The sequence below is a fragment of the Drosophila bipectinata genome, chromosome 2L, assembly GCF_030179905.1.
Source record: "Drosophila bipectinata strain 14024-0381.07 chromosome 2L, DbipHiC1v2, whole genome shotgun sequence".
NCBI classification, from domain to species: Eukaryota; Metazoa; Arthropoda; class Insecta; order Diptera; family Drosophilidae; genus Drosophila; species Drosophila bipectinata.
In genome coordinates, this window is record NC_091736.1 from 2,484,434 (window position 1) to 2,507,763 (window position 23,330).

Below are 23,330 nucleotides of genomic sequence, written 5' to 3' on the forward strand. Positions count from 1 at the left end.
CCAATCAATATAACACAATTCTGTTTATTTTCTATATATTTTAATCATAAGCCTTTCCTCCGACTTTCCACTTAGGGTTATTGTAAAAAGTGTGCAACAAAATAGAAATACTTTCCAACATTTGGCTAAAGGGCGGAATAGGAAACTACCAGCAATATACAGTGGCGAACAGGATATAGACACAAGAATACAAGTTGGCTAAAGGCTAAACGACAGTATGCGGCATCTGGGGTTCTTAAAAATAAAACAAGGTTAACAAGAATAGAATGTGGAATACTTCGGAATGCTCAATAGAGCCAGATCTCTTCCAGGATTCCGTTGTCCAGCTGATCGGCGGGCAGAGCTTTAAGCGTGCGCAGCGTCTCCATGTAGAAGGTCAGCTCCGAGGTGACCACCCCGTGCTGGGGTCCTCCGTTGTTGTTGACATTCAACTTGAGCAACTGTTCCCGCAGCTTGTCCTTAAAGTTACGGTGCACCACACCGTAGATCTCGTGGATCTGTGCTTCCGGCAGCACTCCAGCGATGGCTTCGTGCAGCTTCACCAAGTGCCTGGAGATGTGGCGGAAGGTCTGCGAAGGAATGGGCGGTCTGGCCTCCCAGGCATCCAGCTGGGCAGCCAACCTCTCGGACACGATGCCATGGATCTTGTTTTCGATCTCTTTGATGTGGCCCTGGTAGTCCCGCTCGATGGCCTCGTAGCCGCTCATCGCCTGGAAGTGCTCCTTCAGCTTGGGTAGCAGCCACAGGACCAGCTGCAGTGCCCGGGAAACCAGCGCCAGGTTCGTGCTAGTGATGGTCTTCAAGCCCGCCACCCTCATCGCTCCTGCTCCGATGATGAGCTGGCAACTGCGCGAGTTGAAACACCTCAGCAGGTCCACCACGTTCCGGGCATGGTAGCTGGCCAGCAGAGGCAAACGGTGAGCACTTCCCCCATACTCATACAGCATCCGGATGAGCATCAGCGAGGCGCTGACTAAGGCATAGGGCTGCTTCCCCTCCACCAGGAGCACAGGATTGCCCCCACCATTGGCAATGTAGGTGCTCGGCTCCGACTTGGCGTAGTCTCCGGCCGCCATCCGCTCGATGATGCGCTGGAACTCCTGCGGTATGTCCACCTGACGCCAGCGCTCCTGGTCCAGCAGCAAAGAGAGCTTCTGCTTGCGATCCGAGTGGAATCTTTGAGCGTAGCGCGACGCTTGGACTTTCAGGGCCAGCTGAAGCGGCACACTGGCCACTCCACAGATGCTCCGCGTCGTCTCACCGAATTGGTCCACAATTTCCGAGAGCTGGGTGAGCTCCTGCTCGCTGGCCGAACTCTTCTCCAAGCTCTGCGGAGAAACAATGTTGGCGCAGCGTTCGTGGCAGTAGTGGCACACGGCCTGAAGGAGCTGTTGCAACTGGGAGCGCAGCTGCTCATGATGTGCCGGGCTGAGGAAAGCCTCGGAGTCTATCAGATTAACTGCATCCTGAGCGCCCACAGCTGCATCCGCCGTTTGCTGCATTATACCGACCACAGCCTTGATGCGTTCGAGAATGGAAACCAGCGCCTGGCTGGAGCGCTGGAGCAAGGCGATCCACTCGGGCAGGGTGAGCTCCAAGGCCTGTTCGCCGTGGCCCGTCAGACTGATCTCCTGGTCGCTGTCACTCCGCGCCAGGACCTCGATCAACAGCTGCTTGATGATGGCCCTGATGGTGGCAATGGCCTCCTGCTGGTACGACTGAACGAAAGTAAAGTTCTGCTTTCGCAGAAGACCCATCACTATGGCCACCAGCTTGTCCTCCTCGGCGCACACGCTGTCCGTTTCCCTCAAGGCGTCGGTCAGCGGACGATTCAGATCCGAGGCAGCGTAGCGTTCGAACTCCGTGGTAAGCATCTTGTCTATCAGCTTTTCCATCTCGCTGAGCTGCATTGGAAGATGCTTGAAGCAGTGGACGCCTAGCAGTTCGGCGGAAAGGATCTCCTGGGTGGTGCCGATCAAATCCAATGCCGCCACATAGTCTTGGGTGCCCAGCAGGAGCTGGAGCATGGGCTGCGTCTTGTGCACCGTGGCCATCAGCCGGAGCTTGTCCAGGGTGAGGTTGTAGTGCTGCCTGCGCTGGGCATAGCGCAACACCTTGAAGCTGTCCACCACCGAGTGGCTGTGCAGCTCCGACAGCGCCGCCCTGAGCTGTCGCACTTGCTCTGCAGCTTGCTCCATTTCGGCCATTATGGCGTGCTGTGTGGTCATTGCGTGGAAGAAGGCGGCCGACTTCTGGGACACCTGCTGGGCAATCCTCACCTCCACCATATCCAAGTAGTGACTCAACTGCTCCTGCAACTGGCGCCCGGTTTGCTGGTGACTTTCCGGACTAGACGCAGATGTCTGCATATAGTTTGGAAAGACCTGCTTAAATGTGGGCGGGTGGTGCAGTTGCAGCTGAGATTTTAGGAAGATCTCTGGCACAGAGCCCAGGTGGGAGGGCGACTGAGAGCCCAATCCCGATACCGGTGTCCCTGGGGAACCATTCTCCAAGGGTTTGTCCCTTTCCAGCTGCTGCTGCCTTCGCTCGTGCCACCGATACCGTTTCCCAATGCTGCCCAGATAAACGGCGAAGTCGGCATGGGTTATATCCGGCAATCGCGGAGAGGCGGGTATATGGCTACGTTCCACGAAATGCTCGCCCCACTTCTTGGTGAATAGGTTGCTCTGCTTCCCTCGCGACGGATCGTTCAGCACAGCGGGCAGATTCTGGGCCGCCGAATAGACTCCCCACTCGGGCGGCATCTCCCGCGTTTGCTGATTCACATGATACTTGGCGACATGGGCGTCGTAGTCTCTATCCGATACTCCATCCAAGGGCAGTGAGGCACACACGCCATTGAAGCCATATCGGCACACAAAGGAGCCTCCTTCACGCGTGCAGTGTCGAGATCGCAGATGACTAAAAATGGAAGTAAAATATTATTTTGTTTTTTTTATTAAAATTCCAATGGTTTCCAGGCCAGATTGCGTATCTCGGAGTCATATTTTTTTTACGGAGTCAAACCACAACAAATTCCTTTCTTATCAGTGACCGAGTTTGGTTTCTTTTGAAAGTCTAGCTTACTAATTTTTACAAAACAGCTTTATACATATCACACTTTGTGAAAGGCAACTGGTTATCTACCATTCCTAGCTGCTCAGCATGATTCACATGCCACCAGCTGACCTTTTATGGCTGCCCCAGAAGGTGGGTCCCTCGAACTCCACTTGAAACTGACTCGGAGGTGGTAATGAGGCCTGGAGAACACCACTCACTTGACAAACTCGCCAATGGACTTGAAATGCTCTCGGGTGCAGTAGTAGCAGCTCTGCCAGCTGGCCGAAATTCCGCCCGCAACCCCACCACTTCCACTGGCGGTGGATAGCTTCCTGGAGGCGGCGGATCCTGGCTCAGGAGCGGCAGCTGAGTCGCCGGCTGGTCGCGTTGTGGCCATTACACATGCCCCGCGGTGCTGTTCCCGCGCCGTATGCTTCTCCACCGGATATTTCCTCGCTCGTCTCGTCACCCAATCGTTGACGTGTTATGTCAATGTTTGCTCTCTATCTGCGCTCTGTTCGGAACAGTGGTATATGTTGCATTTTGGGGTGCTCCAAGATAGCTCCACTCTCGTAGTTTATTCACAGTTGTAGGGCCAAGGCCGTTGACACCACCATTTGGGTGTTTTCTGTTGCTCTTTTATAAAAAAAAGTTAATGTTTTGGTGCGGCTGTTGATGAGGCACCAGTGTTGCCAGACCACATAAATGCAATTATACTAAATCTCTGGAGAAACTAGTATTTTTACAAGACAACTTAGAAAATATATATTATTTTAGTTATATTGTATTCATAGTCTTTATTTTGTCATTTATATTTTTATTATAATTATTAAAATAAAATATTTTTCATTTTTATACATATTTTTATTTAATTTAAATCCTTATCTAGTCCTATCAAACGTTTACCAACACTACCACCTGCCAGAAATCAGCTGTCTGTCGAAATTCAACGGCTCCCAACATTTTGCGGGATTCCATATTTTTAAATCTCTAAAGAAGCAGGACTACGGACGTTCATATATCAAGATTCAGTTTTCAACCAGTGGAATCATGCGTTTGCGGCGCCGTTTCATTGCTGTCGCGGTTGCCGTAGTCGTCCTGTGGTTTATATTGCTCCTCATGGGCTCGGGTATAATTATGGACTTTGATAGTCCTGGTCCTGGCTCCCAGGATGAGCCTGTGGAGTTGCTCTGGTGGTCTCGTCACATGTCCTGGAACTACGATGTGGAACGCCAGTGCGGCATATACACTTGTCGCATCACCAACAAGCGGAAACGCTTGAGAACATCCAGGGTTTGTGTTAAAACCTCATCCGGCTGAGATTTTGATAAGAATACTTGGGGGACGTGTAGTATATATGGGGGCATTATGTTCAAATTAAAGCTGAGATAGTCAGTACTGAAAATAAATATATTATAAACATATTTTCGCAGGGAGTGCTATTCTACGGCTCGGATTTGGATGTTGGAGACTTCCCACTGCCTCGTCGCCCACAGCATGTATGGGCTTTGCTGCACGAGGAGTCGCCCAGGAATGTGCCATTCGTACCACACAACGAGTTCCTTCGCCACTTTCACGCCACCTCCACATTCAGTCGCTTCAGCACCTTTCCCCTAACCACCCAGTACCTTCCAAGCGCCATGGCGCTCACCTCGAAGGACTATTTTGTTACGTTTGCCGGGAAATCTTCATCGGGATATCGCCCATCAACGTCGGTGGTGTTCCTGCAGAGTGATTGCGACACAATGACCGGACGAGAGGACTACGTGAAGGAGTTGATGAAATATGTGGAGGTGGATTCCTACGGAGCTTGCCTTCAAAACAAGAAACTGCCAAAAAGGCAAGTAGGCTGAGTTAATACTGTGCCCAGTCCCCCATCACATATCTCTCATTACTCAAACGTAAACTCATAAGCTCATAGTATACAGCTCACAATATATCTAGAAATTTAAATAATTATGGAGTCCCCTGAGTCCCAACAACTGCCACAGATTTGCTGCACCGAGTGCTGGGAGTCGTTGGGTGGTACCTTGCCTTCTAAGAAGCCTTCCCCTGTTACTTCAAGCCAAGCAATAGTTAATTCTGACGAGGCTAAAAATGGACAACAGGGCTCTTCTAAGGAAAACGATTCTGAAGAGGAAAAACCGTGCTGCTCCCGTTCGACTAAGCAACAATTTAAATTTTAAGAAGTTAAATATTAATCCAGAGCCCCATAGTTTTGATAGTAGAGCTGTTATATATTTTTTAATATTTATGCAATTGATCCAACACAAAAGTAATGTTTAGTTTTGGAAATCAATACTTTAATATAACCTATAACTTTTCATTTCTTACAGCCTCCAAAAAGACTACCTAAACAATCTATATTCGCCGGAGCTGTTAAAATTTTTATCTGGCTACAAGTTTATGATTGCCATTGAGAACGCTGCTTGTCCGGATTATATAACCGAAAAGTTTTGGCGTCCGCTGGTTATGGGAGTTGTGCCTATTTACTTTGGATCGCCTACAATAAAAGCAAGTCTAAGCCGAAAGAAACAAACAATTTATTAATATTCAACTTATATTTCAGTATTGGGAACCAAACAAAAAATCTGCCATTTATGTGGATGACTTTCCACATCCACGGGCATTAGCCAAATACCTGCACGAAGTGGCCGATAATGAGACTGAGTACGATTCGTACAGATTCCACAAAATTAACTGGCAAAGCCCCATTAAGAATAATAATTTAAACTACAACTTGTTAACTCGTCGATACCATATAGGAGATACCTCTCCTGGAGGAAGTCTCTTCGAAAGATTTGAGTGCTCAGTTTGCAGATATGTGATAACCACCGCCAGGAACGTAAGGGCTGACATTGCCCACTACGATTGCCCCATAGAACCGATCTACGCCCATTTGGAGTCACAGCAGGAGCCTGAGAATGTTGGCGACTGGAGATCCATGATGCAGGTGGGAAAGTGTCAAGCAAAAATCCTAGACACATTCTTTCGTCGCAATTACAGCTATACCAGAGCGGACTTTGATGCTGAACTCAATCGTAGAATGGACAAAAGCGACTGCGCACCTTAAAAATGTGTTTCATTTATTTAAATAGTTTGACTGACGGCGACAAATAGTTAACTCTGGTTTAAACCAAAAAAATTGTGATAATCTAGATTCTAGAATTATAAACTGGTATATTGTGAAATATTTTCACTCCTTCTCACTTTTCAAGTGTTCGTAAATACATTGACTATTTCAACCTCAAATTTATTATTTTATTGGCTTCTGGTATAGGTTCTAAAGAGGTCTTTGCAGACAGACAATTTAAAAAAAATCTAAAAAATATTTTGTTTGTATATTTTGATGCAGATTTACAGAGAATTGATCTACAAATCGTTTAAGGTGTGCCTCAGTAGAATCGGATGATTTTTGGCCAAGATATGGCCATTGCGGTGGGCCGAACGGTGCCCCCATGCATTTTTCAGGATTTTCAAGGGGACCCATCATGGAAATAGTTTTTTGATTTTTTGTCAAATTTCCTGATGGAAATCTAAAAATTGTTCAAACAAGTAATTTATTTTCATGTTGCTCAATAAATCTTGTCCTTGATCTCCACAACGGACTCCATTCCGCCAACAAACTCTTCTTTGTCCAACATATTCAGTTTCACCTTGATGAGACCTCGGGGCGAGGTAACGGCCCAACCCGAGGTGTCGAGCATCATTTTTTTTATGTAGTATTTACCCTTGGGTATCGGACAAACGGTTCCGCCCTCCAAGTCCAAGTCTGTGTTTACTCCTGGTATTAGAGATCCCTCCAAAAATCTATCGTAGTACAGTCGGATAACGTCGCAGAATGGCATTGGCGGCACCTCCAATGGCATAAGCTTGAATCCACTTGTGCCAGCATCCGAATACACACTCACTGAGCCGAAAATTTTATTAGGAATATCCTCTACGAACTCAATCGTACCGTTAATAGCTTTTTCTCGGCCAATGAGTTTCAGATCAGTCTTGAATAATCTCCCAGGATAATTGTTTACAGCAACACTTACGTAATCATACGGTTGATTCCAACTCTAAATATTAAATTAATATATATGTAGGTATGTTCCCAGAGAATATAGTATTCCTTTAGCTCACATTAACTGTTGAATTCCAGGAGAACACAATAATAAGCAAAAAGGATAATCTACAAAAACTGAAACAAGCCATGTTTAATTTTATATTTTACACTATTCTCGTTAGCGGTATTAGCGTTTTATTTATACACAATATCCAGTTGATATTCTTCTATAATTAGGAGGATTGATTTAAGCGATTTGATCTTTTGTCTCCGCCAATTTCATGTTTTGTTTCTCCACCCATTTTAAATAAGTGAACTGGCGATAGATACATAGTTTTTGTCACGATTGCAAATAAAAAATCTAAATACGACACCTATAATTTTACACTCTTTTTACTTAAATTATTTTCAATTTCATAATCGTACTGTGAATAGTTTCAACTTCACATTCAGTTATTTATTTAACTATAATCTGATTCTTCTTGGCCTTTAACAGAAGACGTGGGTCGTTCTTATATCGCACAAATATTTCGCTTTTGAAAACGTCAAATTTTCTCCGATTGGCATTGTTCTGCTGCTCAAGGACAAAAAATTGAAAGTGGAGAATCGATCTAGAAATCGTTTAAGGTATTCCGCTCAAGGATCGGACGAAAACTGGCAAAGATATGGACATCGCAGTGGCCCATAGGGGTACTCCCCATACATTCCCCAGTTTTCATGGGAGTCTCCATGGAAAAATTGACAAAAAATCTGAAAATATTTTTGCCTTGGGGTTTTGATGCAGATTGGTGGAGAATCGATCTAGAAATCGTTTAAGGTGTTCCGCTCAAGGATCGGACGAAAACTGGCAAAGATATGGACATCGCAGTGGCCCATAGGGGTACTCCCCATACATTCCCCAGTTTTCATGGGAGTCTCCATGGAAAATTGACAAAAAATCTGAAAATATTTTTGCCTTGGGGTTTTGATGCAGATTGGTGGAGAATCGATCTAGAAATCGTTTAAGGTGTTCCGCTCAAGGATCGGAAGAAAACTGCCAAAGATATGGACTTCGCAGTGGCCCATAGGGGTACTCCCCATACATTCCCCAGTTTTCATGGGAGTCTCCATGGAAAAATTGACAAAAAATCTAAAAAATATTTTGTTTGTAGATTTTGATGCAGATTTACAGAGAATTGATCTACAAATCGTTTAAGGTGTGCCTCAGTAGAATCGGACGATTTTTGGCCAAGATATGCCCATCGCGGTGGGCCAAACTGTGCCCCCATGCATTTTTCTGGATTTTCAAGGGGACCCATCAGGAAATTTGACAAAAAATCTAAAAAATATTTTGTTTGTAGATTTTGATGCAGGTTTACAGAGAATTGATTTACAAATCGTTTAAGGTGTGCCTCAGTGGAATCGGATGATTTTTGGCCAAGATATGGCCATCGCGGTGGGCCGAACTGTGCCCCCATGCATTTTTCAGGATTTTCAAGGGGACCCATCAGGAAATTTGACAAAAAATCTAAAAAATATTTAAAAATGAAATTCAAGTTTAATCTTCAGTTTTAAAATACATTTTATAATTTTGTTTTGAATCTTGCGATAGTTGTTGGACTGCTGCCTTGAAACACTCCAATAATTCGTTCATTCCTTTATTACTGGGACGAGCTTCAAAAATCCTTTCCATTCCCTCTTCTGCCGGTTTCTCTCCACAGAAATATAGTCATTCTTGTTCTGATTGGGGTACAGATAGTATGTCGAACGTACTGTCTTTTCCTCCGAATCTATATTTACAGAGGACGTCTTTGGAGAAACAACGCAGGACATGAATTTTTAAGAATCGTCCTTGTCGGTGCAGCATGTTTCCAAGGAAGATTGGGTTGGTTTGGGGGAGAGACTTATAGAGGATACAGAATTCTTTGCTGAAAGATTTGCTTAAGATTTAATTTTTTCGAGAATATTTTGAAAATAGGATACATCATCAGTCACATTCTTTGAAATTTGACTAGATTTTGAGTCAATTTCCATGGAATTTTCGATCATATTTTCCTTAGAAATTTTTCCTTGTGATTTCTCTTGGCGTACTTGGCTTGGTCCAGATCTATCAGGTAAAAGATCATCCTTAGAGTCGAAGTTTACTTGAATTTTGGTATGTTTCCTGAAAGGTGCGATGCCTTTGTTGGCTGCCTTTTTGAATTTCTCGGTCGGTTGTCTCCCCATTCGTTCCATCTCCCTAAGTAGTATTTTCTTGAAATCCCGTCGATATGGTGCCGCCGAATCCTTATTAATTATCGCTATCCGCCTTAAAAGTTCCTTCCGGTCTTGAGTGCACTGGGCCTTGGTTTTAAGTTTGCGACCACGGCCCTTCATGGAGGTTGCTTTAAAAGAGGTCTTGCATCGGGGCTTCCTGAACTTGGGTGTAATCGTCTTTGCTTTGCATCGAGGCAACGGCTGTCTTTTTTTAAAATCACCGCAAAATACGCATCTACTCTTGAATTCACAGAGCATTCGATTTTTTCTATTAGCCATTATGATGGTTGTCTGTGTAGAAATCACAAGAAATTTTACTTCGTTAAAATTAAAAGAAAAGTGAAAGTATAAATATGGGGTCTCATTTATTTTTGAGACCTGATGTTAGCAGTTGTTGTACACGACTGAAGTTTTTTTCGATAAAGTTTCATACGTGAGTTTGACAGAAATTTCAAAAGATACCAGAAGATATGGTTTATTTTAGAAATACTAAAACTAAAATTTTTTCTACAAGTATAACGTTGCGATACAAGTTAAAACGATACTTTGAATGAATTATATTTAAAATTCTAATTTCAAATAATGGAAAAAATCAAAACATTAAAAAAAAAGAAAACTTGATTTAGAAACCTCATAAAAAGGATTCTAGTTGTTTTTCTCTGACAAGATCCAAAAATGTCGTTTGTGGGTACTCTCCACAGGGGGCTAGATTCACAGATAATTATCCATCAATTGTATTGGAAATATAAATATTGCAACCCCAGTTTTTAGTCAAGTCAGAATTAAAAATATTGTATTACAATTAAGGTATATTTTATTAACAATTAAACACAATAATCAAGCATTTATTTGGAGTATTGTAGTTCTTTATAAGGTCCTCCTCCTAAGGCTTAAAGTTCTTGTCGCAAGTACCTTTGGAACGTAGAAGTGCCTCGAATAGTCCTTCGAAGAACTCTTTTAATGCTTCTTCTCCATGATTAAGGGAACCATATACGATACCAGTTTCAAATAAAGATTTTAGAACGGCTTTTACTTGTTCCTCAGGGAAAAATTCTTCTTGATTCCGCAATGATAATAGAAATGATATTGGATCTGTTACTGGAAGGGATGTATTGGGAGAGAATACGGCTAAGGACATCGAATTATTATCAACCGTTTGAAAGCCTAGGTTTGGCATGGATAGTGAAAATTTCGGGAATACCATATTCTGGGACATTATATTTTGCCCGAAAGTAATATTCCATGCACTTTTTCCCTGGTTTTGATTGATCTCCAACTCTGTCCTCGGACCACAGCCCTCAAATAAAATGTCTTCCTGGGAGCTTGAATTTCCACATGGAATAGTAAACTGAATAGATTTTCCGCTAGGTTCGAATGACTTTGCCATAGCCCGTTTGAAATCTTCACCAGATTGTCTTCCCAGTTGATCCATCTGATTCTGGACTTCCATTTGGTCAGGCTTTGCAGAGATCGCATTTGGGAGAAACTCATTCAAATAGGACCATCCAAATGGCCGACTATTTGGAGGAAAATCCATGTTGGATGCCATGGCAGTCTGGTCCGCCATTTCGACATCCGATGGTAGTCTACCAAGTCGATTCATCTCCCTATGTATTACTTCCTTGTAGTTGCGTTTATTTGGGAAAAACTGATCCTCCACTTCCATTCTTTCAGGCTTTTCGGAGATCGCATTTGGGAGAAACTCATTCAAATAGGACCATCCAAATGGCCGACTATTTGGAGAAAAATCCATGTTGGATGTCTGTTGGATGGCAGTCTGGTCCGCCATTTCAATATCTACCGATGATCTACCAAGTCGTTTCATCTCCCTATGTATTACTCTCTTGAATTTCTGTTTATTGGGGAAACACTGATCCTCCTCTTCGACTCGACGCTTTTTGGAGATCACATTTGGAGGGAGCTCTTTTAAATAGGACCACTAACCATACAGCATATAGACAACCCATTTCATACAACGAAAATGGACGCGAAAATTTCTTGCGACAGGCCCCAGCAGGCCCCAGAGCGGATTTCTTACGCTCTTTTACGCTCATCGTTCGTTCATCTTACGCTCATTCTCGCATTAAATGTTTTCTGTTTCTCAGTCTCTAAACGGAGCGCGATGAAGAAGGTTGGCCTGCGCTTCGGTTGATCTTTGTGTGTATGCGTGTCACACATTCACATACACGGGTGTATGTGTGCGTGCGATTTCGTTTCGAAGCCAGCGCACAAAATTTTGATTTTTCTTACTTTTCAGGCTTGCTACCCTAACCAAATTCGGGTATTCGTTATTTGATGAAATGACGAAAGAAATTATATTATTTTTTATATTATATTTTTTATTATTTCAGCATACATTTTTAATTTATTTAGGAATAAGATTGAGTGTTAGTAGTAAATGATTACTGTATATATATTTTTACGAATCATTAAAAATGAATATGAGAAAATGAGAAATGAGAAAATTTCAGAGTATATTTCAGTCGGAGTTACTCAAAACGCCTATATCCTTTAAGTTTTTCTTGTTCTGCAAGAGGTATCAGAAAACCAATGTAAATATGTATGTATATATATACAAATATATGTATATCTGTAAAAAATTCGAGCGGCGACTTTTTTAAAGTTCCAAAATATATAAGGAAATTATTAAATTGACGACAATAATTTAATTAAATCTCACAATAACCCAAATTAATAACAAGTGCCTGAAAAATTGTAAACAAAAAAGGTAAACAATTCCATCAGCTGTTTTCGTGTCTTCACCCTCCCCTAAAAATCATTCCATCGTTAGAGTAGGCATGCACAAGCCTCTTGCAGAACAACAAAAACTTAAAAGCAATCGGCGTTTTAAGTGACTCCGACTGAAATATACTCTGAAATTTTCTCATTTCTCATTTTCTCATATTCATTTTTAATGATTCGTAAAAATATATATACAGTAATCATTTACTACTAACACTCAATCTTATTCCTAAATAAATTAAAAATGTATGCTGAAATAATAAAAAATATAATATAAAAAATAATATAATTTCTTTCGTCATTTCATCAAATAACGAATACCCGAATTTGGTTAGGGTAGCAAGCCTGAAAAGTAAGAAAAATCAAAATTTTGTGCGCTGGCTTCGAAACGAAATCGCACGCACACATACACCCGTGTATGTGAATGTGTGACACGCATACACACAAAGATCAACCGAAGCGCAGGCCAACCTTCTTCATCGCGCTCCGTTTAGAGACTGAGAAACAGAAAACATTTAATGCGAGAATGAGCGTAAGATGAACGAACGATGAGCGTAAAAGAGCGTAAGAAATCCGCTCTGGGGCCTGCTGGGGCCTGTCGCAAGAAATTTTCGCGTCCATTTTCGTTGTATGAAATGGGTTGTCTATATGCTGTATGGTTAGTGATAGGACCATCCAAATGGCCGACTATTTTGAGAAAACTGCCTTTTCTGTGACATGGCAGTCTTGTCGGCAATTTGATTCTCTTTAGTAGGCTCTCTACCAAGTCGTTTCATCTCCCTAAATATTATTCCCTTCATATCCTGCCCGTTTGCTTCAGTTTCCATCATTGTTGTTGCTTCCCCATGTTGCTGCTGGAATAGATCATTTGAAGAAGCTTTTTTCCGATTGGATGACATCAAGGAGAGAACCGAAGATTCAGAATTCTTAGCCGAAATATTTTTGACAGTTGAAATTGTTTTTGAATCGATTTTCTTCGACTTTGATGTCCATAGTCGAAAGCAACTAGGTAAATATTTGTTGGAAACTGCCTTTGGTTCTTTCGCAGCCTTTTTGAAGTTGGTTGAAGGTTGTCTCCCCAGTCGATTCATCTCTCTGAGAATTACTTTTTTGAAGTCCTGTCCATTTTCCAACATGGTATCATTCTCATTCTTAATTATTTCAATATTTGCTAAAAATTCCTTTCGCTTCTTAACAAGCCTAGATTTCATTTTTAGATCCCGGGCCTTTTGGCGCGACATGTAGTTCGCGAATGCAGCCATCTTCTGAGACTCGTACTCCCCGAATGCAGCACGTTTGAAAACTGCGGTAGGCTGTCTCCCTAGTCTCTCCATCTCCCTAAGTATTACTAACTTGAAACATGGTTCAGAAGTCGATGGAGTGTTATCTGCCAACATCATATCTTGCTGCTGTGGAGCAAGCCGTTTCCATATTAATGAAGCCCATGGGCACTTCTTGTAAGGGACCTTGAAACGAAAGATGCTGGAACTTATTGGCTTAGAGAACTTCTTCCTCCCTTTTTTAATTGGTTTTGACCGTGTTCTCTCTTTTTTAGCTCGCATTGTTCAAGAATCAAGAATAATAACGAAAATTTAGCTTTTTATAAATTTTAGAAAGGTTTAAAAATTTTAACTAATTCTGATTTTTTAGATTTGGGAAAAGTTTTAGGGCTTGTGTGTTACCCGGTCTAGTTGTTGTGTACAAGTGAAAATATTTAGAATAGACTCTCCTACTTCATTGTGACAGAAAGATCAAAGCGACTTGTTTTTATTTTTAGAAATAGTTTATCTTTAATTTCTTATGCAAATAGGTTTCTTAGACAATCACAGATGTTTAGTTTACAACGATGCGTTCTATGGAATATATACAAATGCTAGAGAAAAAGAATTTCACGAAAAAATTAGGCTTTATCTCGAGGTTCTACCATCGTCTTCAATAAATAATCTCTGAATTTCGTTTGGCAAGTTTGGGGTGCTCTCTTTCTGGGTGATCCATTATCCGAGGGATTTCAGCAAAAGGACGAAAATAGGTATTAGAACCAAAGTGGGCTTCAATCCATAACTGCCACCTCCGGCATTGGAAGGACTTGCAGTGGTTGGCTGGCCTGGTCCTGTGATGTCAGTTGTGGGTCCATCCGATTTGGCGTCTGGATTGTAATCTCCGCATGTGGGGAAGTTCTCGGGTACGGGGACCATTTGGTCGTCGTTACCCACTTTGAAGACCAGGGCCATGCCAATCTCAGCATGGAACTCAATGTGGCAGTGGAAGAGCCAATATCCCGGGTTAGAGGCCTCGAATCTAATGATGGTGTAGCCACCATCTGGAACGGTCACAGTGTCCTTCACAGGCGGATGATGAAAGTTGCGTTTGAGTAAGTTAAATTGGTCTAGTTGTTTAACCTGTTAAATGATAAATGGTAAGTGTTAAATAATAAATTATATAATATTACTCCCTCACCATTTCGACGGTCACATTCTCTCCCAACCTCTCCAATCCCATGACTCTGAAGGCATTGCCGTGCAAATGGAACGGATGATTGGCATAATACTGGAAGCCCTCGTCCACAATGATTAGCTCCACCACTGCCCCAAGGTGCACCTGTAGCACATGGTGGCATTTGCAGAACTCCGTCCGGCAATCAATGCCCTGATCCGCCAGGCTCGTCTCGTTACAGAAGTCCGATTCCTTGAGCTGGCTCCTCGCAGGCAGCAACGCCAGAGATGGAAAGTCCAAGGTAATGTGATTCAACTGCGGAGTGTAGAGACGGTTCACTTGGGTCATTTCCATGTCCATGGCATAGAGGTCTTTGTCGTGGAAGTCGGGATTGTTTTTCGTATAGAAATCGTAGTAGACAAAGAACTTAAAGTCGGCCTCCGGCTTGAGGGTGTCCTCGTCTATGCCAGACACATGGTCATAGATGGGCAGGGCTCGCATCTCGGCCACAGTTTTGGTGTCCGGATATCCAGGACCTCGATTCATCACATTCAGCTCGATGCCGTCCGCCTTGTGGGCATAGCTGAGTTCTGCCGAGGGCTCCTCGTCCGGAGCTCCCTCATATCGGAGAATGGCCACCTGGAAGGCCGAGGTGAAGACCTCGCTGCAGTCCATCAGGCCCTTCAAGCGAATCCAGTAGTTTCCCACATCCATGTTGGCATTGAGAACAAAGTCGAAGCGCTCTCCGGAATATGTGACTATGGAGCCCACCTCCATGGCCTCGATATCGAAGCCATCCGAGTTTATGGCCGTAAGATTGTGGTGATCTATGGACACAACAATAGGACAGTTGAGGTACTCAGCATTGATGATCCTCATGCGGTAGCGGAAGCCCTTGCGTACATGGTAGACCTGATGAGGCACCAATTCCAGAGGGATCTGGTTTAGATTGCCTCTCTTCTGGCGGGAGTGCACTGGAAAAAGCTTGGTGGTCTGATTGTTCTTGGCCAGGCGAGCTTGACGCGGCAGCGTTTGAACGAAGTCCACCTGGGATTTGGGCAGTGGTTCCAGAGGCTGGGTGGTTCTACTCTCCTCAGTACGACGATGCATTTGCTTGGCCTCCTCCCAAATGCGATTGTAATAACGCCCTCGGCCATTGATGAGTAGGTTGTGTGGCTTGTTGTCACCACGGGAATGGTGGTGGAAGGCAAACACACTAACTCCCGGCTCATGGATCCAATCCTGGACAACCATCACATGATCACTCAAATCGAAATCGTAGAGTGCGCCATGGGGCTCGGCGGCTTTGGGTTTCCGGATGATGAGAGCTCCAAAGACCCCATCGCCGCGCTGCATTCCCGTGTGCGAGTGCCAGAAATGAGTTCCCGAAAGATCGGCTGGGAAGGAGTACCGGAACGTGGCATGCGGCGTGATGGGACACTGCGTTATGTGCGGCACTCCGTCCATATAGGGCGTCTTCTTTTGGTGCAGACCATGCCAGTGGATGGTGGTGCTCTCGCCCAGCAGATGGTTCTTCACATCCACCACAATCTGATCGCCTTCGCAGACTTCTATAGAGGGCCCTGGCATCATGCGGTTTACCACAGTGATGCTCCGCTCGAGGCCGTCGCCCATGACGCAGTGCGGCCGGGAGCAGTCTGTGAGGTTCCGAGGGCAGTCGAAGCAGGCCTTGGAGAAGGTCTGGTACCACTCCACCACGAATTTGTACCGGCAGGTCATGGGCTCAGCTCCCATCTGGCAGTCTCGGTTGCAGGGATGCTGGCGATAAAACTCGGCGGTCCAAATGTCATCGGAGGACTCCGCCGCATCAGCTTCCGCGATTTCTTCCACTCGGGATGCCTTTAAGGGTCTGCAGTAGGGACAGCAGTTTCTCTCCTCCAACCTGGATGGCGGACAGTCTTCGGTCAAGGCGGGACAGTTCCTCTTGTAGGTGTTTATGATGATCTGTCCATTGGCCAGGCGGCCACATTCCAGCAAAGTGCAATCGGCATCATTGTGCCAGGACTCACCCACAGCATACAGGGAGTGATTGTGCTGGCAGTGAGTTCTCACACATTCCCCGCAACAGCTACCCTCGACACTACGCAGCTCAGAACCCTAAAATGGAAAAATTATTAATATTAATTATTACAAATTAATTGAATTACTAACCACTTCGCAGTAGAACTCATTGCAGTCGACCTGGGTAACCACTATATGAGCCTGAGGATCCTTGGCCACTCCCGCTGCACAGGAGTATACCAGACAGGGATCCTTGGCAGAAAACCACACAGCTCCGAGTTCCTTGCGGTACGTATTATTGTGTTCCTGGTAAAGGCATATGGTATTGTCAACTGAAAAAGAATATAATATTTGTCTAAACGTTGAGGAAAATTGTATCTGAGTTTTTAATTTATTTATTCTATTGTCATCGCAAACAATTGCTTTTGTGTCTCTAAGCCATTGGTAAATACAAATCTTATGGCCATAAACAAAAGCAACCAAAACGGAAAGACAAATGCAAACAATTTGGAGACCAAAAGACCATTTTTTGTGCCGGCATATCACGCGCCCGAGATTCACAATTTATTACTCATTTAATTGAATGTATGACATTATTTTCACACTTTTGTATTCTTTAATCTCTTTGTATGGCTTTCAAAATTCAGAGTGCTATTATTAGTACTTAAATGATCATTACACGTGCTAATCGCCCGTCTCCGGGTGCCTTGAACTCGCTCCCAGTTTGAGTCATGAATTGGACGACAGGTGTTAATTAAAATGAAAGTGAGAATTGTTGTGAAACTTTACTATTTTTGACATTAATAAAATATCTTAATCTTAGATAATCTTAGATTAAGAACAAGTTCTCATTAACCAAACACTAATTTGGCTTTAAAAAAGTTCCCAATCTATTAATTTATTGACTGAATCGTTTAAGAAATGCGATTTCTAGTGCAAAATCTGACAAGTGCCGACATTCGTATGCAAATCAGTGCACACATCAGTTAAGCGGCGATAAAATGCAAATTAAAATGCCATCAAGATCCGGATCTGGTGGAATTCTCTGACCCGGTTATATGTAGGTAGTAGTTTATTCCGTAGACCAGTTAATTATAATTAAAGTGCCCTTTATAAAAGCTATGTGACTAAGCGTGACATAGCAATGGCCGATCCAATTGGGGAATATTCGAGTGGCCGGCTAATCTAGCAGACCTTGCCATTGGCCCATAAATACAGTCGGCCATAAAGGCGGCTTAGCCAAACAGCACGTCTCAAAGAAAACTTAGTTGATTGGCAAATCACAGCTAAAAATACACTCAAATTAAAAAACAATTAACTTTACGACAACAATCGACATGAAATGGCGATTAAAAATCAGATAAGCTGATAAGATGTTTTTGTTTTGCTTCCAAGAACAAAAAAGATTCCATTACTTGTGAAGTGAAATGTTTATAAAAAAAAGAACAATATCCATTGTAAAGTAATTTGGGGTAATGTTATAATTTAAGATTTAGGAGGGGCTATAGAAGATACTATTTTAGAGTTTATTTTTAGACGACCATTTATCTATTTCAAGTAGACTTTTAAGACTGAACTAAACTCATCCTGGTTTATATTTTTATTTCCCATTTTTAAAAGGGCGACAGCAGCTGCTTGGCATATAAATTATATTCGTATTATATGCGAATGTTGCACGTAGATATCACGTATACGTAGTATGTACACACACGTACTTTCATACATTTATTTATAACCAGATCCGTTAGGTGGCTGTCTGTCAGTTGAGCATTAAGGCCGCGTTTATTGACTGTTTTTTTTTTCCTTTTCTGTTAAGACCGTGCGCGGGTTTTGGCGGCGGAGCTGCATCGTTTATTGGCTCGTTATGTCCATTATTATGATTGCCTGTCGTTTGTTTTAACCATCAAGCACTCGCTTGATTATTTGCCGGACTTACGCAAAGTTACAGGCTTCTGCCAGGTGGGCCGGTACTTAATTTTCGCATGGGAGTGGCAATCGTTATTTACATGTATTGTTTAATTGTTAAGGCTAACACATGGGTGTACATTATTACCAAGTGATAATGATTTTGCCGGCAATAATGTTGGTCAAGGTTGGAACCCGTGAAATTAATAACTCAAGCTTTTGAAGCAATATCTTTTCTTGTAAAAACAAACATTGATCATTTTTGTATCAGATAAGATCATTTTGTAATATATTAAGTGTATAATTAAATTTTAATAAATAAATCTTTAAACTTACCCTTTGTTTCATTTACAGTTTGCAAGCCACTGGCCAGCCCCACACACATGGCTGTTAGGACTGTTAACGTTAACAGCGTCGCGTTTAATCTGCTGTTGATGACCCGCATTTTGTTGCTGGTTTTGTTATTATTTATGATAATGCTTGTGGTAGTTGTTGTTTTTGTTTCGGCCAGGCTCATTTGGTCATAATTATGGCTTACGCTTATTCAATTTGCGGTTATTGTTTTTATTTCGACTTTTTTTTGGTTGGATGTGACTGTCTCTTATTGAATATTTTGGAAGTTATTGAATTTTATGCGGAAGTTGTTGTTTATTTTAACCACCAATTGCCTGCAAATGAGAGAAATAAAACGAACATTGACTATTATTACTACAAGTTGGGTCTGAAATTACACTTAATATGGCTATAATATGTATTTATTCAACTAGCGAATTTTAGCATTTAATTGCAATGTTTTTCTTATTTTTACCAATTAACTGAATATTTGACTTGCTTGGCAGATGGTCCAGTTATTTGTTTGCCAAAAACGTGTTGCTTTGTCATAAAAATTATTGAATTTATATTATTTAGCGGGTTCTGGTTCAAGGCCCAGGGTCTGAGGCCTTGAAATTAAAGCCACGTTTGTCCTAATTCATTTAAGCCTTTTTTTATTGAATTAGAAATTCTCTCCATATGTTTACAAACAAATTGGCCAGGCCGTGGCCCAAACAAGTTTTCCCCCAATTAACAATAACAATTACAGAAAATTGCTTTACTTCCCTCTACTCCCAATCTCAATCAATAGAAATTCGCACGCCTAGCCCTATAACCAGCCCAGCAGCCTTTATTGACCTCCTTGGCCAGAAGAATGAAGCACGCACATGGCCAGAAAGGGCAAACATATGAGGGAATATATTGTATATTAAGTTAAGTATGATTTACGGCCTGACGGTAAATATCACTCATACGCTCCGTGGTACCCTTGCTGGTAGCCAGATGCCTTCGATGTGTGTGAGTCCTTGCTTGGTCCTATCAGCACATGGCCAGCACATGGATTCTCAGGCTCAACTCAAGACACTGGACCAGCAACACACTCTCATAAAGCACGTACAAATTTAATTAATTAGCACGCTGTTTCTTAAACACATACACACACAACACTCACGAAAAGCCGAAACTCACGTCCGGCGCGAGTCCGCCGTCCAGAAGCCAAAGTCCGCCGGAGTCCATGGAGACACTCCACCCCCCCAAGGCTGCCCCATATAAAGAAAACTGCGCATAAATTATGAAAAGCAAAAACACAAAAATGATGCCGGCAAGAAAAATACGAAAGAAAAGGCCCCATAAAGTTTTCTCAACGCTGTCATTATGCGAACTTTAGAAATACCATTAAAATTTTATTTTATTAAAAAAATTAAATAAGAATAAAAAGATAAGATAGAAAGGTTTGTACCATTCAAAAGAATAATTTAAAATATTGTTTTATAGAGTATTCAAAAATCTATTATGTTATTTCAGGTAAAAATTCTGGGACCCTCTCAAGACTATCTCCATGACTTCCAGTTTTATTTGGCAACACTTGAAACATCTTAAAGATTTATGTACTGTGAGTACCTTTAGGGCCCATGGACCCAACGCACTTCCGTTAATTAGGAATTAAGTGCCCTGCCTACATAGCACTTAATTCAAGTCTAAAAAGAAAAAACCGTAAAATGTAAAATTCAATAAAAAGCTATTAAAAGTATATAAGTAATTTGGCGGGGAATTTAATTGTCGAATAAACTTTGCTGACCCGGAACTAAGATCTTAATGACTGAAGCTCCGGCACGGACAAATCAATAATCAATCAAAATATTTCGATGACGACATGTCTTTTCACAATTAGGGCTCAAGAATGCTTCCCAAAGGTGGCTTTATTAATTATGATCGGCTTTCATGATATTCTCTAGTGGTCTTGACTGGTTTTCTGACAAACTGTAAAATCACTTTGAGCCGCAATTACATTAATACTCTTTGATTCGCAAACTGCGAAAGCCACGTGACATGACTCATGTGGACTAGAAGTGTTCATTTGATTTCGAGTTTCATTAAAATCCCACAGGGGTATTCCCTGCAAATTAGCACTTATGTGTGTAAAATGTGTAACTTTGTGTTTTCTTTTGCGGTAAGTTTATGAATATTTATATATATTTTCTTAGAAAATAGAACTTGGCTTGGGTTGCGGTTCCTCTTGAGTGGCCACAGTAATTGGAGATTCCCCAATCAATTTAAATATTTAATCTTGAGAAAGGGGAACAATCAAAATATAAGATAATCGAAGCCTATAACAAAGTTCCAAATGTGTGAATTTTTTTTTTAAATAATCTCGTATGACTAAGGGGGTCAGCCCCTAACAATACTCCTTCTAAAGTATCTACTTTGTGTTTATATGTTCCCTTAAGTGGACTTTCAAGTTGGTACTTCAACTTGAAATATATTATTTAATCAGACTTTTTCCCTTTTCAAGAGCATTCTGAGAGGTATTTATGCCTTCCATTGATTCAACATAATCAGATTACCAATGTTTTTGGGTTCGCTTTATGGCCAATTTCTTTTTAAATAAATTTCACCGTCAATCAGAAATTGTTGTTATGCAAAGTTGGCTTTTATATATTTTTGCTGAGCTACTTGTGTAGATATTTTTTTTTTTCTGTTAAGTACCTACTGCCGAATAACACGTTCATAAAAAAGTTGCATAATTCCCAAAGAGTCTTCCGTTTCACGTTTTTACATATAATTATCGGCTTGTTTATTATAATTTGATTTATTTGAGACCGTTTTTTTTTACGAGTATCTTCTCCGTTTGGCCATTTATTTTGACAACAATTAGCCGATGCTGCTGCCGCTTGACCGCATTTTTGGTTTTTTTCGTTATTTTATTATTTGTTGGCCATATGTTGAGGTAGGCAAGGGAAGAGTGAAATGCGATAAAAATTATGGCAATAGCAGAGATGGAGTGGAAGATTTTTAATCGGCTTATCGTTGGGCCGGAGATACTCGCTTGAAACGATTGGCAATCGTTGGGGGTTTCCCTACTACTCTCCTTGGGAAATCCCTGACATGTCAGGGATCCGTCTTTAAAGCCATGTTCTCGCCAACATCGTTGACCACTCAAAAGACGGTTTTCTTCTTCGGGGGAACCAGTATATGAAGAGGTGCTTTTCATTACAGGTCCGAACCAAAACAAAGAAACCAAAAATCAAAACAAACTTTGAATTGTGTTACGTGCCTTGGAGCTTGGAGAACAAAAACAGAAACCTTTTTTTTAGATTTGTATATGTTTGTGGAAAAAATTCAGAGGTAATTTATGAATCGTAAGTCATGTATTTCAAAGATTAATCTTGAGGGTTAAGTAGATTTTTCTTGTCGCTGATTGTAGTCTGTGTGGGTAAATGAACTGGGCAATTGTTTTTTGTTTTCTTGACTGGGCCTGGGCCGCCGACATGTTTTATCGGATTTATTTTCAATGTCAAGGCCATTCGTAAACGGTGGGAAAATATTTCAAATTATTCAACTTTAGAAAAGGTATGTTTGAGACACGCTAACTTCAATAAATTTTGGACCCTATTACTTGAAAAAGTTAAAGATAAATAAGCTTATCGTATGAGTCTATATAGTTTAAAACTATAATCTTTGTTTAGAAATTACGAAATGTTTTGTCTGTTGAATGTATATATACGAAAGTGAAAATTCAAACAAAGTGTAGTTTAATGAGAGTAGGAAAATATGTTTTAAAGGACATCTTGAGGTTTTTAGTCTAAGGACTTGTAGGTCTTTTCAAGAAAACTTAAACGAATTCAAACCTTATAGTGTTTTGAAAATTACAAAGCAATAATTTCGCCACAAAACGATCCTCACCGTGTTATATCAAAGTTAATGTTTATAAAAATTTTTATGGAACACACTTAATAAATTTATGGCCTACGTGAAGTGTGTTAGTCAGTGTCCGCGGTGGAGATCGCTCTTTCGTGGCTTTATCCCAGCAGGTTTTTGCACTTATCACACGTCGCTGGGCATTATGATATCACAAAATACTATTTGCTTAGCACCGACGCGATTGAATTTTATTGCCTGGGTACCAGACTGGGGTCTGCTTCACGGAATTCTCTCGGATCCCGATCACACGACGGAATCGGCTGGGCAAAGTCCTTACGGGAAATGGTCCGGGAAATCGCACCGGAAACCTATTCGTAACTCGATGCGTACCGCTCGCCGTCTAAACTGCAACTAACTCGCGACAGATGCAGCTAAGGCGCTTTTGAAGATAGCCAACCTCGGCCGAAGAAAACACGCTAAAACTGAGTGCGATTTTAGCCCAGTTCATGACGAAGTCGACCCTTTTGGCCCGCTCGTTTCGACGGCTTCGGCAGCTGATAACGCTAAGCACGATCGGCTAAGAGAGTCAGCGAAAGAGCGAATCGAGCTCTCTCTGTTTTGCCGACTAATTAAACCGCACCTGTCGCTCCGTGTTGGCCATGTTAACAGCGGTACTTTGTTACCAGAGATCTCTATTGTGCTTATCTCC

At 42.0% G+C, this 23,330-nt stretch overlaps 4 protein-coding genes and 1 long non-coding RNA gene across 11 annotated transcripts; 1 reads left to right on the top strand and 4 right to left on the bottom strand.

Annotated features, from left to right (window-relative positions):
* Positions 1–18: 18 nt before the first annotated feature.
* scat (VPS54 subunit of GARP complex scat) lies at positions 19–3,756 on the bottom strand. Its single transcript, XM_017250222.3, has 2 exons — positions 3,279–3,756; positions 19–2,922 (listed from the first exon to the last, which is right to left on the bottom strand). Exons 1-2 carry the CDS (start codon positions 3,455–3,457, stop codon positions 288–290), a joined length of 2,814 nt encoding a protein of 937 aa, XP_017105711.2. The 5' UTR covers positions 3,458–3,756; the 3' UTR covers positions 19–287.
* A 224-nt stretch (positions 3,757–3,980) lies between these two features.
* FucTB (alpha-(1,3)-fucosyltransferase 10) lies at positions 3,981–6,312 on the top strand. 2 transcript variants are annotated; one of them, XM_017249830.3, is made up of 4 exons: positions 3,981–4,353; positions 4,494–4,900; positions 5,397–5,574; positions 5,630–6,312. In XM_017249830.3, exons 1-4 carry the CDS (start codon positions 4,111–4,113, stop codon positions 6,131–6,133), a joined length of 1,332 nt encoding a protein of 443 aa, XP_017105319.2. In that variant the 5' UTR covers positions 3,981–4,110; the 3' UTR covers positions 6,134–6,312. The 2 variants fall into 2 exon arrangements, with proteins under 2 accessions (XP_017105319.2, XP_017105320.2); XM_017249831.3 differs by lacking the exons at positions 3,981–4,353; positions 4,494–4,900 and adding an exon at positions 4,933–5,335.
* A 319-nt stretch (positions 6,313–6,631) lies between these two features.
* On the bottom strand, positions 6,632–7,508 carry LOC122321791 (uncharacterized). The gene is made up of 2 exons (XM_043212706.2): positions 7,189–7,508; positions 6,632–7,124 (listed from the first exon to the last, which is right to left on the bottom strand). The coding sequence occupies exons 1-2, from the start codon at positions 7,258–7,260 to the stop codon at positions 6,636–6,638; spliced, it is 561 nt and encodes a 186-aa protein (XP_043068641.1). The 5' UTR covers positions 7,261–7,508; the 3' UTR covers positions 6,632–6,635.
* Positions 7,509–9,302: 1,794 nt separating this feature from the next.
* On the bottom strand, positions 9,303–10,150 carry LOC108131146 (uncharacterized). The gene is made up of 2 exons (XR_011441923.1): positions 9,725–10,150; positions 9,303–9,637 (listed from the first exon to the last, which is right to left on the bottom strand). It is a non-coding gene; the product is annotated as an uncharacterized lncRNA (long non-coding RNA).
* A 2,169-nt stretch (positions 10,151–12,319) lies between these two features.
* Positions 12,320–23,056, bottom strand: Mco1 (Multicopper oxidase 1). 6 transcript variants are annotated; one of them, XR_011441922.1, is made up of 6 exons: positions 22,609–23,056; positions 18,785–19,116; positions 16,694–16,875; positions 14,546–16,639; positions 13,555–14,487; positions 12,320–13,497 (listed from the first exon to the last, which is right to left on the bottom strand). XR_011441922.1 is itself a non-coding variant. In XM_043212682.2 (5 exons), exons 2-5 carry the CDS (start codon positions 18,963–18,965, stop codon positions 14,083–14,085), a joined length of 2,862 nt encoding a protein of 953 aa, XP_043068617.1. In that variant the 5' UTR covers positions 18,966–19,116; positions 22,731–23,056; the 3' UTR covers positions 12,334–14,082. The 6 variants fall into 6 exon arrangements, 5 of the variants coding, with proteins under 5 accessions (XP_043068617.1, XP_043068616.1, XP_017105674.2 ...); XM_043212682.2 differs by having other exon boundaries at positions 12,334–14,487; positions 22,731–23,056; XM_043212681.2 differs by having other exon boundaries at positions 12,334–14,487; positions 22,711–23,056.
* Positions 23,057–23,330: the final 274 nt, after the last annotated feature.